Source organism: Papaver somniferum, chromosome 9 (genome assembly GCF_003573695.1).
Source record: "Papaver somniferum cultivar HN1 chromosome 9, ASM357369v1, whole genome shotgun sequence".
Lineage (NCBI taxonomy): Eukaryota > Viridiplantae > Streptophyta > Magnoliopsida > Ranunculales > Papaveraceae > Papaver > Papaver somniferum.
In genome coordinates, this window is record NC_039366.1 from 125,097,848 (window position 1) to 125,113,584 (window position 15,737).

The following is a 15,737-nucleotide window of genomic DNA, read 5'->3' on the forward strand; positions in this document are numbered from 1 at the left end:
TCTAAGGATTTTAGGTTAGATAACTTGCCACATGAATTGCCCTGGCCAAGAGACTAGCTTGAACTAGACCCTCTTGTCCATTAGGGACAAGGATTTATCCCAGGCTAACTAGCTAGGTGAAAGAGAATTCTCATCCATCTCCATACACTTCCATTCCCACTGTTTTCAGTTTCTTCACTGTTTTCTTTCACTTGTTTTACCTTCATTGCTCACTGTTTTAACCCTTAGCTCATTATCAACATCTTCAAGTCACTTATTGCCTCTGTCTCTGTTACTTTTAAGTTATTATTGTTGCTCTTTCTCACCACTGTCAATATCTTCACTTTTACTCACTGTCAACATTTCTGTCTTGCATCACTATTCACTGCCTTCATCCATCACTGCTCACTACCACTCTAGTTCATTGTCACTGTCACCATAGTTTACTGCCCTTAGCTCACTGTAGGATAACTTTAGCTAGGAATATTTCAATCACACCCAAGTCCCTGTGGATTCGACCCGTACTTGTGCACTCACTGCAACAACACCGTGCACTTGCGGTATCACTGTAGTCATCCATTTATTCATCTTATTTACACATCTATATTCGCCTACCAGTTGGTCTTAGGGAGGGAAGCAAAGAAGGTGTTGAGATCATAATAATTTATTCTGAAGGTGTGTCTTTTTTATGACTTGTATCAGAATTTGGAACTGGCTTGCGGGATGTAAGCTATCAGTTCTTTGGTGTTTTCTGGATACTGTGTTGTTGTTAACCAAACTGTTGTCGTTTGGTTGAAATAGGTAGAACTTATTTATACAAGTCATATTGAACGCACCCTGATCTCGTAGAAAGTGGGAATGATTGAGTGATGGAGAAGTGGGGTCATGTGTAAATGCAAGAAAACCACGTTCTCATAATGAATGAGACGGGTTAGTTTACACCCACTACTTCTTGCCGCCATTAACTGCCCTGCTTTCTGACCCTTTATTATAATGGGCATGTTGCATGCCGCACGCTGTAAACCACCAGACCAATACCCTGATGAGTATCCCCCAGTTTGTGAAATGTTTGATATCTCGAGTGTTTTCGTGGAAAACGTGCTATGTGTGGCAAGTCAAACTCAGGAGACTTGCCGCATGAGAATAGCATGTGATGCTATTAGGCTTGTCTTGGATGGTCTCCTAAGACTTGCCACATGCCTTTCAATGAAGTAGGAAGAGGCCATGAAAGAATACTTTGAATGTTATCTTGTCGACTGAAACTCCTTCAGAAGATATTACGTGATCCAAATACTTCACTGTATTTTGTGCAAAGGTGCACTTAGACTCTTTGACAAATAACTGATGAGTTCTTAATAATTCAAATACCAAAAACAAATGTTAAATATGCTCAGATATGTTTTTACTGTAAATTAAGATGTCATCGAAAAATACCAGCACAAACCTGCGAAGATGAGGACGAAAAATATGGTTCATCAATCCTTGAAAAGTGGCTGGAGCATTTGAAAGTCCGAATGGCATGATCAAGAATTCGTAATGGCCATCATGAGTTCGAAAAGCAATAGTCTAGGCTAATAGCATTGACAGGATTCTCACATATATGACCAGGCTGATAAAATTTGTCACAATTAAAGCAAAGACCCTTTTCTCTCTTTTCTTTTTGTTCTTCCCAAGTAAGCCGTTTAACACCAGCCGGTAAAGGATTTATCTTGATCTTAGGATTGGTAGGAGCTATAGGTGATCTGAACTGGTTGGTCCTAGGAAAAACTTTGGGGGATGTCAACAAAACTTCTTCCTGATTAAGTGCCTTCTTAAAAGCTGAAGCCAAATTGTGGGTTCAAATAACTTCACCACAGAACCAATCTCAGGTTTTAAGGAATGGATGAACAGATTAATCAAGTGTGATTCAGGAAAATCCACAAAGTTCAAAAGACGTTCAAATACAGGAATATGCTCTTTAGCAGTACCTTTTTGCTTAATTGTACTAATGGCCATTTTAGCATCAATAAACTTCTCAGGAGAGAATCGTTCACGCACCAGAGAACAAAATTGTGGCCATTGTAGGTTGACGACTGTAGTTCGCTTCCAACGAAACCACGCATTAGCATTTCCTTTAAGATGAGCAGCAGCCAGTGATACCTTCATATTGTTAGCAATATTATGCTAAGTAAAATATTGCTCAGCTTGAAATAACCAACCATCAACGGCATCACCATCAAAAGAAACAAACTTCAGGTGAACTGGTGGATTGCGAGGAGGGGTATCAAGAATTCCACCACCATTATTATGTGTATTACGATTGGTATTGGTTTGAGGAATATCGTCTGTTGTGTGCAGACGAGGAATGAGTTCTTGAAGAACATCACGGAAAGCTTTAGTTAACCCAGTGGTAAGAGATTTTTCATGTTCAGCAAGATCAATTTTACGGTTAGCTCTATCGTCTTCTCGAGCTGATTTTTCCTCTGCAAGTAGTTTCTTAATCGCAACTTCATCCAACTCATGATCTTTGGTGATAGTTTCAACCAGTATACCAAGTTTGGTTGTAACACCATCAATACTCTGTTGTAAGTGAGCTAGATCATCTGTGTATGTCATTGGAAAAAAAATTTGGTGTAAAAATAGGCACATGATAAACCTGCTCTGAACCAGATGTTAGGGTTCTTGACCTTTACACTGGAGTTAAGCTGTGAAGTTAGTCTTCACAGGACAAAAAGCCGTGAAGAAAGTCTTCACGGGATTGTATTCTGACGGAAAAAAAAGAAAAACTTAGAGAATAAGAAGATTAAGAAGATTTAAGGGAAGAAAGAAGATCAGAAGTGATTGAAGAAATAGTCTTTGTATTAATTCTTAAGCTTTTACAGGGATGAAAATAAGTATTTATATCTTCTCGTACTTGTGAAACACGTAAAGCTAAAAATAGAGTTTAAATTAAACTAGGAATTTAAAACAAACTAAAAATAGAAAAACTATTTAAGGTAACTGAGCTAACTAGGAATTAGCATCGCAACATAATATAATTAATAGACGAAAATAAAATAAGTTATTCAAGTGCTAAATGCGACGGTGTAAGATGCAAAGATAGGAAGGAACAAAAACGAAAACGAACTCTGTATAACAAAGAGTCACTCTTTGTATAGGTAGATGGTGGCGTTGTATCCACATCAGTTTCATGTATTATGGTCCCGTTTGAGACAAAAAAGAACTTTAATTCATTCACCCGTTCACGGCTACTTCATTATATATCGTCATCATATAGACCATGAAAGTTAAATCAACCTAAAAAGTATCCAGTGAAACATAATAAGAATATGTTTAAGAAGTAAAATAATTCAAATCAAACGCAAAGGTGCAAAAGTTAGATATGGATGAATTAATCTTCTTCTTTTTCTCTTTTTCTTTTTTCTTCTTGGAATGGACTCAAAAGCTCATCGTAGAGCATGTTAATAACGTCTTATGAAATAGAAGACCCAAAGTGGAGGGGAAGAAGAGAGAGATAAATTCTATTAATGTGTAAATAATATAAGAAATTAGGTCTCTATTTATATAAATAGAAAAAAGTCAAAAACTCTTATGTTAGCCACGAGAGCATCCTAGTAAATAAGCAATGGTTTATAACAGAAATAGTATTTTGTTTTGCTTGGGGACATCCTAGTAAATAAGCAATGGTTTATAACAGAAATAGTATTTTGTTTTGCTTGGGGATACTTGGCCAACTATACGTAGCTTTTCTACATCATGTCATTATCCAATTACTTGGATTATTGGGTTGGAGGAGTATCAACTAGGTGATTAATAGATAGGACTTGACCACTAATCAAAGTCCAACGGTGCGGGTGAATCCGCGGATTTCAAATTCCAACAGCAACCAAACCGCTAAAAATGCGGGTTTGATAATTTCATCCGTGTCCAGCCCATAGATCTCGCGGATTGGCTGTCACCCGCAACTTTGCGAACGTATACGGGTGAAATCCGCGGTTCCGGACTCTTTACTCACCCTAATGATAACATTACAACTTTTGTTACACGATACTTAGCCCAACCCACCATTTAAGGGATAAACGATGGCCCAATAATACATCTGTGGGAACTATAGTCACTGGGTCAACTAGGGGCGTAGTTTGATTTAGAACCATAATTTTGGGCATACCAAAATCTTTCAAGGCATACTGAATGAAGACAAAAAAGGTTGTTGAATAGCAAAATCAGATAACCCCTTAACCCAAATATTTTTTAATGGCAAATCTGCCCTTTACGTATTAGTGTTAATAATCTTGATTAGTGATTAAATATTTTGTTTAGAGATTAAGATAATTTTCAGAATTACAAGAGTTGTTTAGATGAAAAATATGAGGAAAAAAAAATCAAAGTTTTGGTTTGGTTAAGAAGGAGAGAAAGAGAAGGAGAAAGTGAGAAAATTATAATTCTTGATTCAATGGAGGATGAGGAGGGTCATATATCATCTAAAAAACCTAGGAAAATACACATCAACTACACCAATGATTCCCAAATGGTTGATTTCTTAGATTATGAATCATGGTTCTGCGAAACAGGTTGAGATTCGGCTCACATCTATGAGCCGAATCTACCAATTGATGAACGGTTCGGCTTACTGAATCTGTTTACTGCATGCGCCGAACCTATAATTTCCAATTCCCACCCTTTTGTTAGACACTAGTTCGGATTATATGAAAGTTTCATAGTAAGCCGAACAACATCCTGAATAGCCCGGAATAGAATCATTACTAATTCGGCTTACATATCCAAATTCGTATGTGCCGAACATAATTTTTTAATTTCTGGGTTAAAATATTGTTACTGGTTCGACACATATGGAGAATATCGTATCAGCCGAAACCTCTTATGTTCAAGGTTCGGCACATAATATGATTACCGTCTGAGCCGAACATGAATTTGTTAATTTTTGAGTTAAAATATTGTTCGCGGTTCGGCACATATTGAGGATATCGTATAAGCCGAAACCTGTAAATGTTCATAGTTCGGCACATAATGTGATTATCGAATGCGCCGAACCTGAAGGACAAATGATTCGGCGTGTAACTAACATTAGAGGATAAGCCGAACTCTGTAAATTCGGCACATAACTGTTAAGCTATTCATTAAAACATGAAATTGTCGGTGTCCATAACCCAATCCCAGCACCATTAAAAACAAAGTTCAGCACCTTAAAGCAAAGGTGTTTGCAACACCATAAAAGTGTACTTAAAACTTAAGAAAAAGTGTACCATAAAAGTGTACATAAAAGGGCATTTAACCACGACCCCTCTTCTTAGTTCCACGACCACCTATTCTTCCACCTTGGTCTTCATCTTCCGACGCATCATTACCGGGTTGGACGGTAGCACCAACTTGGCTTGTACCTTCACCAACTTGTCGAGACATCTTAGTGGTAGGCCTTTGTTCGGGTTCCTCGGGTCCTTGTCCTTTGTTGATGATTGCATCCCACTTGTCGATGAGGTATTTCTGTTCTTCCACGGTCATTGTTGTTTTGCAACCAAGTTTGGCCTTCATTTTCTTCAACATCTCCCTACCCGCGGCAACCTATTTTTCATTTGAGAACAACTTATAACCATGAGGTTGAAGACATTTTTACCATAACTAATATATGAAAACAGTATAAAGTGAAGTCATTCTTACCATAACCTTGAAAGCCTTGACTACATCTTCGGAAGTAGACTTGTTGGTGATCTTGATTGGCCTCGCCTTCCCCTTATCAGATATCTTTTGCCTTTTCTTATTGATAATAAAGGGATGAGAAATTTGGTTATACCAATCCATATAGCCCGGATCCTCTTCACATGGATCATCAAGTAAAGGTGTTAACTTGGACGCATCTAATGTGTGATTGTCTAAATTATTCCAAAACTCAACGGTGGGATCAGGATCGTACTTTGGTTCCCAAGATGAAGTGGTGCTTTTAGTTCCCTTACCACTCTTTGGTAACAACCTGAATTTCTCGTCAAACAAAGGAACCTTTTGGACACATCCTAATTGACGGAGTACTCGCCTAGGATCGTATATAACATAACCACCGGGATACCACAATGTCCCATGATACATACCTACCGGCATATCCTCATCTTCAACAACTTCATCTTTCCTTTGTGTTCTCAAACTCCCTTTTCAAGTTAGTCAACTTGATCTTCTTATTCTTCTTATTTCTGCCACCTGGTATGAAAACGGTATCGACATCTTTAACTGATCGACAAAACTCCAACTCAGTTTTCATTGAATCCCAACCAAGGCATTCCAGGTACAAATTGTATAGCTCATCCCAAATCATGTCATAAAAACCAGCATCCACACTTACACCCCTTGCTTTAAGACCTGTAATCTTACTAGCCTCATCAGGAGTGATTGACATCTCTCCAAAAGGTAATTGAAATGTGTAAGTTTCTGGACAAAAGCGCTCGGTAAATGCAGAGGACGACACACTATCATATTCCTTATGTCCATAATTGATAGCAGGCCATAAAGCAACGGATTGTACGTAAGCAATCACCTCAGGAACCTCTTCATCAAGACTCCATTCCGCTGCCCTCTGGTGTCTCAATACTCGAACTGCACGGTTGTGATCAGGAGTCTCATAAATTCTCTTCGCCCAAGAATCGGCATAACCAATCAACACATTTCCTCCATCTTCCGGAAGACCATGAGGAAAACCATCTGATCGAGGTGTAATTACGTCATCTTCATCAGGAATGTGTAAACCAGTGATCCGTCGATCATCATCGTTCTTCTCTTTCTCGGGTTCTGCCACCTTCTTACCTTTCTTGTCTTTCTTGGGTTTTCCTTGGGGTTGTGTTTCTTGATGAACTTCTTGATTATCATAAACTTCTTCAGCTATTCCTTCTTCTTGTCTTTCAATTCTTACTTGTCTTTCAATTCTTACTTCTTCTAAAGTTCCTCCTCTACCTCCCGCTCCCAATTTTTTCTTACCTCCTCGTCTAGGATCGGGAGTTTTAAAAGTAGAAGGTGTTACCTCCATCTTCTTCCTTTTTGTAGCTGCATTGGTCCTGACACAAGTATGAAAGTTATAAGACTAATTCGAACAACAAAGAGATTTGGAAAGCCAAAAACTTGTAAGAAAATAAGAAGGCTCGGCTTACCGAAATAACACATATGAGCCGAATCATGTCTTGAAATTTTTATTAGCTTACACAGAGAGTGGATCGGCTGATACCACAAAAAAATTATAAGCCGATCCCATATATTCGGCTCACAACCGATACCGTCGAATAAGCCGAATCTATGATTATGAACTCAAACATGTATTCGGCACAACATGATATAATATAAATAAGCCGATCCTACACACTTGTAAAATTTATGAAATTTTAACAATAATATTCGGCGCAACACTAATACTATCGAATAAGCCGAATCTAGACTTATGAATCGAAACCTTTATTCGGCGCAAAACTAATACAATCATGCAAGCCGATCCTAAGCACATGGAAAAATTCTGAAATTCAAACAACAATTATTCGTCACAAAACTAATACTACCATACAAGCCGATCCTACGCACATGCAAAATTATTAGTCGATCCTATATATTCGGCTCACAACCGATACCGTCGAATAAGCCGAATCTATGATTATGAACTCAAACATGTATTCAGCGCAACATGATATCATATAAATAAGCCGATCCTACACACTAGTAAAATTTATGAAATTTTAACAATGATATTCGGCGCAACCCTAATACTATCGAATAAGCCGAATCTAGACTTATGAATTCAAACATTTATTCGGCACAAAACTAGTACTACCATATGAGCCGATCCTATACACATGCAAAAATTCTGAAATTCAAACAACAATTATTCGGCACAAAACTAATACTACCATACAAGCCGATCCTACGCACATGCAAAATTTCAGAAATTTACAAAACATATTCGACACAAAACTAACACCATCGAATAAGCCGATCCTAAATATAAGTCTCTGTGTCACCAAGTTCGGCTCAAAACGGATTTTAGATATACGCCGAGCCGTTCAAATGCACTTTCAGGGTTCAGTTTCAAGAACAGCTCGGCGCACATCTAAGATTTGTTTTGCGCCGAACCATACCCTGTAACCGCCGTAGAAACATGATTTTGACGAATTAAATCAATCAAACCAATCAAAAACATCAAATACGAGATGGGTTTGCAAAACTAACCTTCTTATTCTCATTTGTGGAGTTGGTTCTTCTTCAATCTCTTCTTCCGGTTGATTTTGTGGTTGATTTTGAGTTTCTTCTTCACTCTCTAAATCTTCTTCTTCTTCAATGGGTTGTTCAATCGCTCGATTAGAACGAGATACTGGCTTACGGCGAACCATTATATAGATGAGTTTAATCGTCGACTAAATTTTCACGAATCGACGATTAAATTTCCGCGATGATACGATGAAAAAAAAAGGAAGAAGAAGGGTTCGGCTGTTGTGGAGGAGGAAGAAGAAGGGGTTAGGGATATGAAACTGATTTTGGTTTATTGATTATAGGTTTTTGTATTAGGGATAGGGATAAATTAGTAGTAATTTAGAGAATTTAAGGGCATATATGTAATTGAACCACCCCATAGGGTACCCCTTATAAGGTCACCCAAGTTAGGACTAGTCCTTTGTATGCATCGAAAGTTTTAGGCATGTCCAAAATTGGTGTTCTTGATTTATATTTGAAAATGTCTAAATGCAATTTTTGCAGCAGATCGCTGTGATTTATTGAAAGGAGTTGGTGAAGGAATTTCAGGTTTAAAGTTTTGTTTTTTTTATAAGGGAGCATAATTGGGGCATCTTACTCAATTGATTTTCATTCTTATGCATACGTCATCATATTCCTAAGCCGTCTCAATCCGGCCGGCATTTGCTGTTTATATTTATTGAATCTCAACAAATCAGAGATTATCGATCCTCTTGCAAATTGTGATATTTTATACTAGATCTTTTCTTCTGTAAAAGACATGGGAGCTAAATCACTTTTCTCTGCTCTAGGAAGGTAATCTGATTTCAATGTATAACTGTTTTGCTTTCAGGGTTCATCCTCAGTAGTAACAAGTTCCAAATTATGCTTATTGATTTATGATGATTTACTCTTGTAGACTAGAAGGAAAGGTAGCATTGATCACTGGTGGTGCTAGCGGCATCGGCAAATGCACCGCAGAACTATTCAGTCAACACGGTGCAAAAGTTGTGATAGCGGACGTCCAAGACGAATTAGGCCAATCAGTTTGCAAGGGAATTGGTCCTGCAACATCGGCTTCGTATGTCCACTGTGATGTCACGGATGAACTTCAAGTTCAAAATGCTGTTGACACTACGGTGGCGAAATATGGAAAGCTTGATATCATGTTCAATAATGCAGGAATTGTAGATGACCCCAAAGCTCGAATCATTGACAATGAGAAATCAGACTTTGAACGGGTCTTGAAAGTGAATGTTACCGGTGTATTCTTAGGAACCAAACATGCTGCCCGTGTCATGATTCCAGCGCGTCAAGGTAGCATAATTTCAACTGCTAGTGTTAGTTCCGTTATTGGGGCTGCCGCTTCTCATGCCTATGCGTGTTCCAAGCATGCTGTATTAGGATTAACAAAGAATGCAGCTGTTGAGCTAGGACAGTTTGGGATAAGGGTTAATTGCATGTCTCCCTATGCGTTAGCAACACCTTTAGCTAAGAGTTTTATCAAAATGGAGGATAAAGATCTGGAACAACTTATGCATACATTAGGAAACCTCAAGGGGGTCATTCTCACGGCAGATGATGTAGCCAATGCTGCACTTTATTTAGGCAGCGATGATTCGAAGTATGTGAGTGGGCATAACATGATCATTGATGGAGGATTTACTGTTGCTAATCCGTCTTTCGGCATGTTTAAGTATCCTGAATCGTCTAAATAATTCTGTTTTCCCCTGGTTCGACTATTTTCATTTAAAGTTTGGCAATCTGACGGGTTACTGATTTCCTTTCTCTCTTCTTTTTGTTCGGGTTTGCCTTAATCCGCTATATTGGTCTGGTTTGCTTGCACAATTGAAAGTACACAACAACATTAACAATAACGGTAACAATTATTAAGGAAAGAATAACTTCTACACATCCATTCAAATTAACATAGTTCACAAGCGGATCGAATCATACACAACATTCAATCAACAAATTCTATTTCAAACTTGTTTTCAGAGACGTGCTGAAAGAAGGATTGGTTGTAGCATAACCTCCATCAACAACAAGATTAAGCCCACTAACATACTTAGATTCATCACTGCATAAATACACGGCTGCCTCGGCGATATCCTCTGTTGTTATAAATGTTCCTTTCAACACTGCCGATTTATAAATTGCTGCCTCCAACGCACTTGCCTCCATATTGGCGGCATTAGTCAGCAAAGGAGTTGCAAGCGCAAATGGAGAAATGCAATTAACTCTGATTCCATATTGGCCTAGTTCCACTCACAAGTTTTTGGTTAAGCCCACAATAGCATGTTTTGATGTGGTGCTATAAGCATTTGGAGTCTCACCGGCTATTACAGATGCAACACTAGAAGTGAATAATATGCAGCCCTTCTTCGACGGAATCATGACTCTAGCCGCATGTTTAGCACCCAAGAATGAACCTAGTACATTCACATCTATAACTCTCTTGAATTCTTCAAAATCAGTATCTACTATTGAGCTACCAAATGCACCAGCTATTCCAGCGTTGTTGTACATTATATCAAGCTTACCATGCTTCTCGATGGTACTGTCAACGAGATTTTCGAGATCAGTTTCTTTTGTAACATCGCAGTGGACGTAAGAGATGGTCTTCCCTGTGGGATCTACATCTTTACAGACGGATTGCCCAAGCTCGTCTTGAATGTCTGCAATTACAACTTTGGCTCCATACCGGATGAACAATCTGGCCGTGCTTTCACCAATCCCACTAGCTCCACCAGTTATGATGGCTACTTTGCCTTGTAACCTGCAAAAGTGAATGCAGTCAGTCATTAACTTCCGTTTGTTGCAGAAAATTAATCATATAACCCATAAACTGTGAATCAATATAAACCAAAATAAAAACATCTGCAACTTCGGTGTAGGATTTCAAAAGTCTTTAATCGGGTTAGCATATGGCGTAAATACATTACAGTCATTACTCCTAATCAACCGTTTTGTATAAGCTTACTACCTGTTGGCAATGGGAGCTGCAGACAACAAGGTACCATTAGAAGTACTCATTTTGTACTTTGAATCTATGGGTTAAGCTGAAATGGTTGAAGAAGAATGGTTATTGACTAATATGAGACGCCTCTATGGTACCTTGATATAGTGTTGTACAGCAGCTGTTTGCCCGTACCGTCACGGCATCGGCTTTAAATGGTAACAGATGTTTTTTTTTGTTTTTTTCCCGTTAATGTACAGGTCACCGACGTCTTTGGATTATACGTTGATTTTGATATTTGTTTCATTATTTTCTACCAAGGTTGGCCCATATTTGTGTATGATAGGTGGTAATCATGGGGTTGAAGTTAATCACGTTTCTGTTTCGAAACATGTTGTGGGGCTCCTGTGATAACTCATAGTTATGACACTTCGGTTTTTCTAGAGGCAAACTTTCATAATGTCAGAGGCATAAGTCGGATTCCGGATACTTTGTTTGTTTCTCAAGTTGGTCTGGGCAGTTTGTGAATTCGTCTAAATCTAGTGTTGTTTTCTTTTCAAATCTTCCCAAAAAGACTTGCTTATAGATGAAACTTAGCTCACTCCTAGAGCATATTTGGGGGTTAATATCCAGTGGGGGCAGACTTTAAAGTAAAAATTCCACTCATTTTCTAGTTAAGACAACTAATAGGCTCAGTGGCTGGAGGATTCAGGCTTCCAATTTTGCAGGTAGGGATGTTGTTAACAAATCCGTGTTAGATCCTTCTTTAAACCATCTTATATCTTGCATAAGATAGATCGTTTAAGGAGGAAATTTCTTTGGCAAAAAGAGATGATAACAATAGTTGCATTTTGTCCAAGTTGGCAAGAGTAGATAGACTAACACCATGTTTGTTTACTCCTGACTCATCTGAGTCGTCTGGATCTGGATCATCTGGATTTGAGTGAAATCACCTGACTCATCTGGATCTGAGTCGATATGTTTGTTTTGAGTCAGATCTGACTCATCTGACTCGGAAATAAGTGAGTCAGTGGTTTGGTCCCATGAGTCGGGGGTATTTTGTTACCTGACTCAAATGAGTCCGAGTCAGGGGTTATGTCTGAGTCAGAGGTCGAGTCAGATCTGACTCAAAATGAAAAACAAACGGTCTGACTGCTGACTCGGTCCGAGTCAGGGGTTGACTCAGATTCAAACGCCAAGTCAGCTGCAAACAAACAAGTTCTAAGTAGTGTCTGGTTAACAACTCCTCCTAACTGCATCCTAGATCAGTTAAGAAAGGATTCATCAATTGTAAACACTATTTCTTAATCAATACAACTTCGAGTTGCCAAAAAAAAAGTTACATGCTATAAATTGGGATATAATTTGCCAGTCTAACTGATTAAGAGCAAGTCCCAAATCAACATATTTGATAAGCCATATGGATGGGAAACTTAGTTTTGGGCGGTGGAAAAATTGTTTATCGTAGAATATAGAGGCGATCGTCGCACATTGAGAAGGTCGTCACATTATCCTAAGACAACGGCTAGGTTAGCCGAAAGATGGTTATTGGTTCAAGGACGCAAGGTGAACTTAGGGCAAGAAGGGGTAGAGAAAATGCCTATAGCCATTCAACAGCAGAAAAACGACTACTCACACTGTAAATAACTCGTTCATTTGACTTCTCTACTCACACCAAATTCAATCTTCTATGCAATTTTGCTCTATTAAAAATCCTTCTGATTTTTTTTATTCAACTTCTCTAAATTTTTTCTTCACTAAAAATTCTTCTAATTTTTATACGACTTCTCTAAAAAGATTCTCAATAGAAATGTCTCAATCTCAAGATATTAAGCGACAAATAAATAGAAAACCACCTAAGAATAAATCCACTCAACCTATACCGACAACACAATCGAGTTCTGATGAAGAGAACAATCTCAATCTATGTTTTGGTCCAGAATTAACCAGAGCTTAAGGTCATCTGTCCAAAAAAAATTGAACGAGATATGTATGAAGTTACCAAAGTTTATGCAGAGCTATCTCATGGTGCTAACACTATTTTCATAAATTTCCTTGGCTTACTTTGTACCATATTGATTCGAAGAAACATCTGAACAAACACTGGTAGTATACCACACACACGTTTCATTTTGAAAACTTTGAAATAGGTATGTCAAATATTTTGATTTATAGTTTTCATGCAATCAATACGAAGATGCAAAATAATTTTAATGTTTTTTACAGGAATAACGTCGATTGTATTTCCTACTTAGGATATCTTGCGGCTTGGAAGACGATGTTTCATTTGACCAAGAAAGTTGATTGGAAAAAGACAGATATAAAGATGAACTTCCATTGTGAATTGTGATAACAATATAGCAGAAACACAAAAACTTAAGAAGTGGTGGAATTTCTAATTCCGGTTTAAAGGAATTTGTATACCACAAATTACACAATAGTGACCCTGATTCGAACACATATGACTTAGAATCTTCAATGGATATGGTTCCTTTCGGGTACCACTGGACCCGAAACCTAATCCGATCTAAAAAGATGGGTTTGGGTCTGTGTCCTGATTCAGTGGACCCAGAACAAGACCATATTAAAAACCTAAATATCCATCAGGTCCGGGTGCCCGTTAACTCTTTGAAATCAACTATAATTTTTGATAAATTTATTTTATCTTCTTCATGTTCGGTTGAATCTAATAAATTTTCATAGGAGATTATTTTATATCTATATCAATGTTCTAACCAAAAATTATACTTAAGAAAGAAAAAATGAAAAAAGAGAAAAACCTAAGCAAAACTAGATGAAATCTTAAATTTTAAATAAATTAACAACAAATGCCACATATCCGTGTACTAGGTACCCGGCGAGTAATACCCGTTAGGACCCAAAAAATGTATTAAGAACAAATATAATGTTATTTGGATACGTTACGAGGATTTTGGGGAAATAAGTCGTGATGTTTGCCAAAGTATCAAAGAATCTTCACTCTAGCGTGCTGTGTTGTACGGTCCTGTCAGGGGTATTGGTGTTTTTTATTTTGGGGAAAGATATGCTAGACAGTTAGTTGGTGTAGTCGGAAAGCCACAAAAGCCTCAATCTATAGCCACAGTCCTTGGAACGGAATACACAAAAAAACGATGGAAAAGGTATGAGGCATTATTCACGCCTTGTGGCGGAGACCAGTACAACAAATGGTTCAAGTCGGTTGTAGAGACGATAATCAGTGGAGAAGTTTTACACGTTTGTGGGATGGATTTTTCCGCAATGGGTACTGTATTACCGAAAATTCCTTTTTCTGATACGTCCACCACCAATGATTTTATCTTTCACCACTATTCAACGGGAGTTTCTTCTTTATTGGAGCCTTTAAGAGGACCTTTTAAACCTTCTTCTACATCGGATGAGTCTGATTTTTCAGAATTGAGGTGGGAGCTAGACTCTTTTAATCTTGCTGGAGAATATCATATACTTCCAATTGTATCACAAGGTCTCAACCCTTCTATTTCGTATACAGAAGCATCAGAAAGTCGTGAACATTTGGTAAAACAATTGAATCAAGTGGAGTTAAGAGATTTGGGAACAAAACGTATCTACCAAAAAAAGATACGCAGAATGGGAGAGACTATGAACTTTAGTTCTAGTTTTTCAATCCATTTTGGAACTCTACCATCCCAGGATATAATGGCAGAATCATAATCCAACATTATGCAGAGTAAAGGCTACCGTCGAGTGCACAACTATTTCCATGTCGACAACCCAATCAACAAAATTCTCAAGGTTATCAAGATTATGGAATATCATTACACTTCAGGTGCTTTCCAACTCAAGGATTACATCAATAGTTTGGATATCCAAGATGCAGGATCTCAAACTGCATGATCATATCAAGGGTTTAGGTGTGTGATGCAGGGGGTGCGTATTACAGTTACCGGAGAGGGATGCCTATTTATAATTATTCATATATAAAAATGAAGTTTAATTTAATATACATAATTGAAATCGAGATTAAGTCTACTTACGTAAACAGTTATATCTCGTTAGAACTAATTTATTAAGAAAAAGGTAATATTAAATGTAATTTACATTTAAATAAAATTTATAACAACGTCTAGTTCAAATAATATGTATACATTTTAATACCCCATACAGGTTATAAGAAAACTCCTTAAAGATTGCGTAATGAGTTTCAGAATAAAAATTTGTTCCATATTTAGTTATGACTAGATATCGTTATATTTTCTTACAATTTTTTAGATTGAAATGTTACTTGAATTGTTTTAAAATACAAATTTAATCAGAAGATAATTGTTAGAGCATCTCATATGCAAGGGGTCAGGATCATCCTATGTGGAGACATCTTTTTTGTGGTCATTACTAAATGACAATAAAAAAATAGAGATAAAACTTTTTACCTTAAGTTCCTCTCCAGACTCCAGTCTCCAAGGTGTTTTATTTAACACTCTTTATTTAAATTTAGAGACAAAATGATGATGTTGACTTAAGACTCAAGAGAGCATCTCCGACGCGAGGGGTCAAGGTCTTAAAATTGAATGACACCTAAGATTTAAGATATTTTTCACCAAAGTTTCATCTTCAATACAAAGGTGAAGGTCAT

The 15,737-nt window shown here is 37.6% G+C and overlaps 1 protein-coding gene and 1 pseudogene across 1 annotated transcript; one reads left to right on the forward strand and one right to left on the reverse strand.

Moving 5' to 3' along the window:
• Positions 1 to 8,902: 8,902 nt before the first annotated feature.
• On the forward strand, positions 8,903 to 9,892 carry LOC113308280 (secoisolariciresinol dehydrogenase-like). Its single transcript, XM_026556767.1, has 2 exons — positions 8,903 to 8,985; positions 9,089 to 9,892. The coding sequence occupies exons 1-2, from the start codon at positions 8,951 to 8,953 to the stop codon at positions 9,885 to 9,887; spliced, it is 834 nt and encodes a 277-aa protein (XP_026412552.1). The 5' UTR covers positions 8,903 to 8,950; the 3' UTR covers positions 9,888 to 9,892.
• A 254-nt stretch (positions 9,893 to 10,146) lies between these two features.
• On the reverse strand, positions 10,147 to 11,213 carry LOC113312545 (annotated as a pseudogene).
• Positions 11,214 to 15,737: the final 4,524 nt, after the last annotated feature.

What these genes read in the sequence shown, in the direction of transcription:
- LOC113308280 (XM_026556767.1), top strand. Translation starts at nt 8,951, where the DNA reads ATGGGAGCTAAATCACTTTTCTCTGCTCTAGGAAG. An exon ending in CTTTTCTCTGCTCTAGGAAG is followed by an intron (nt 8,986 to 9,088) that starts GTAATCTGATTT and finishes TTACTCTTGTAG; the next exon opens with ACTAGAAGGAAAGGTAGCAT.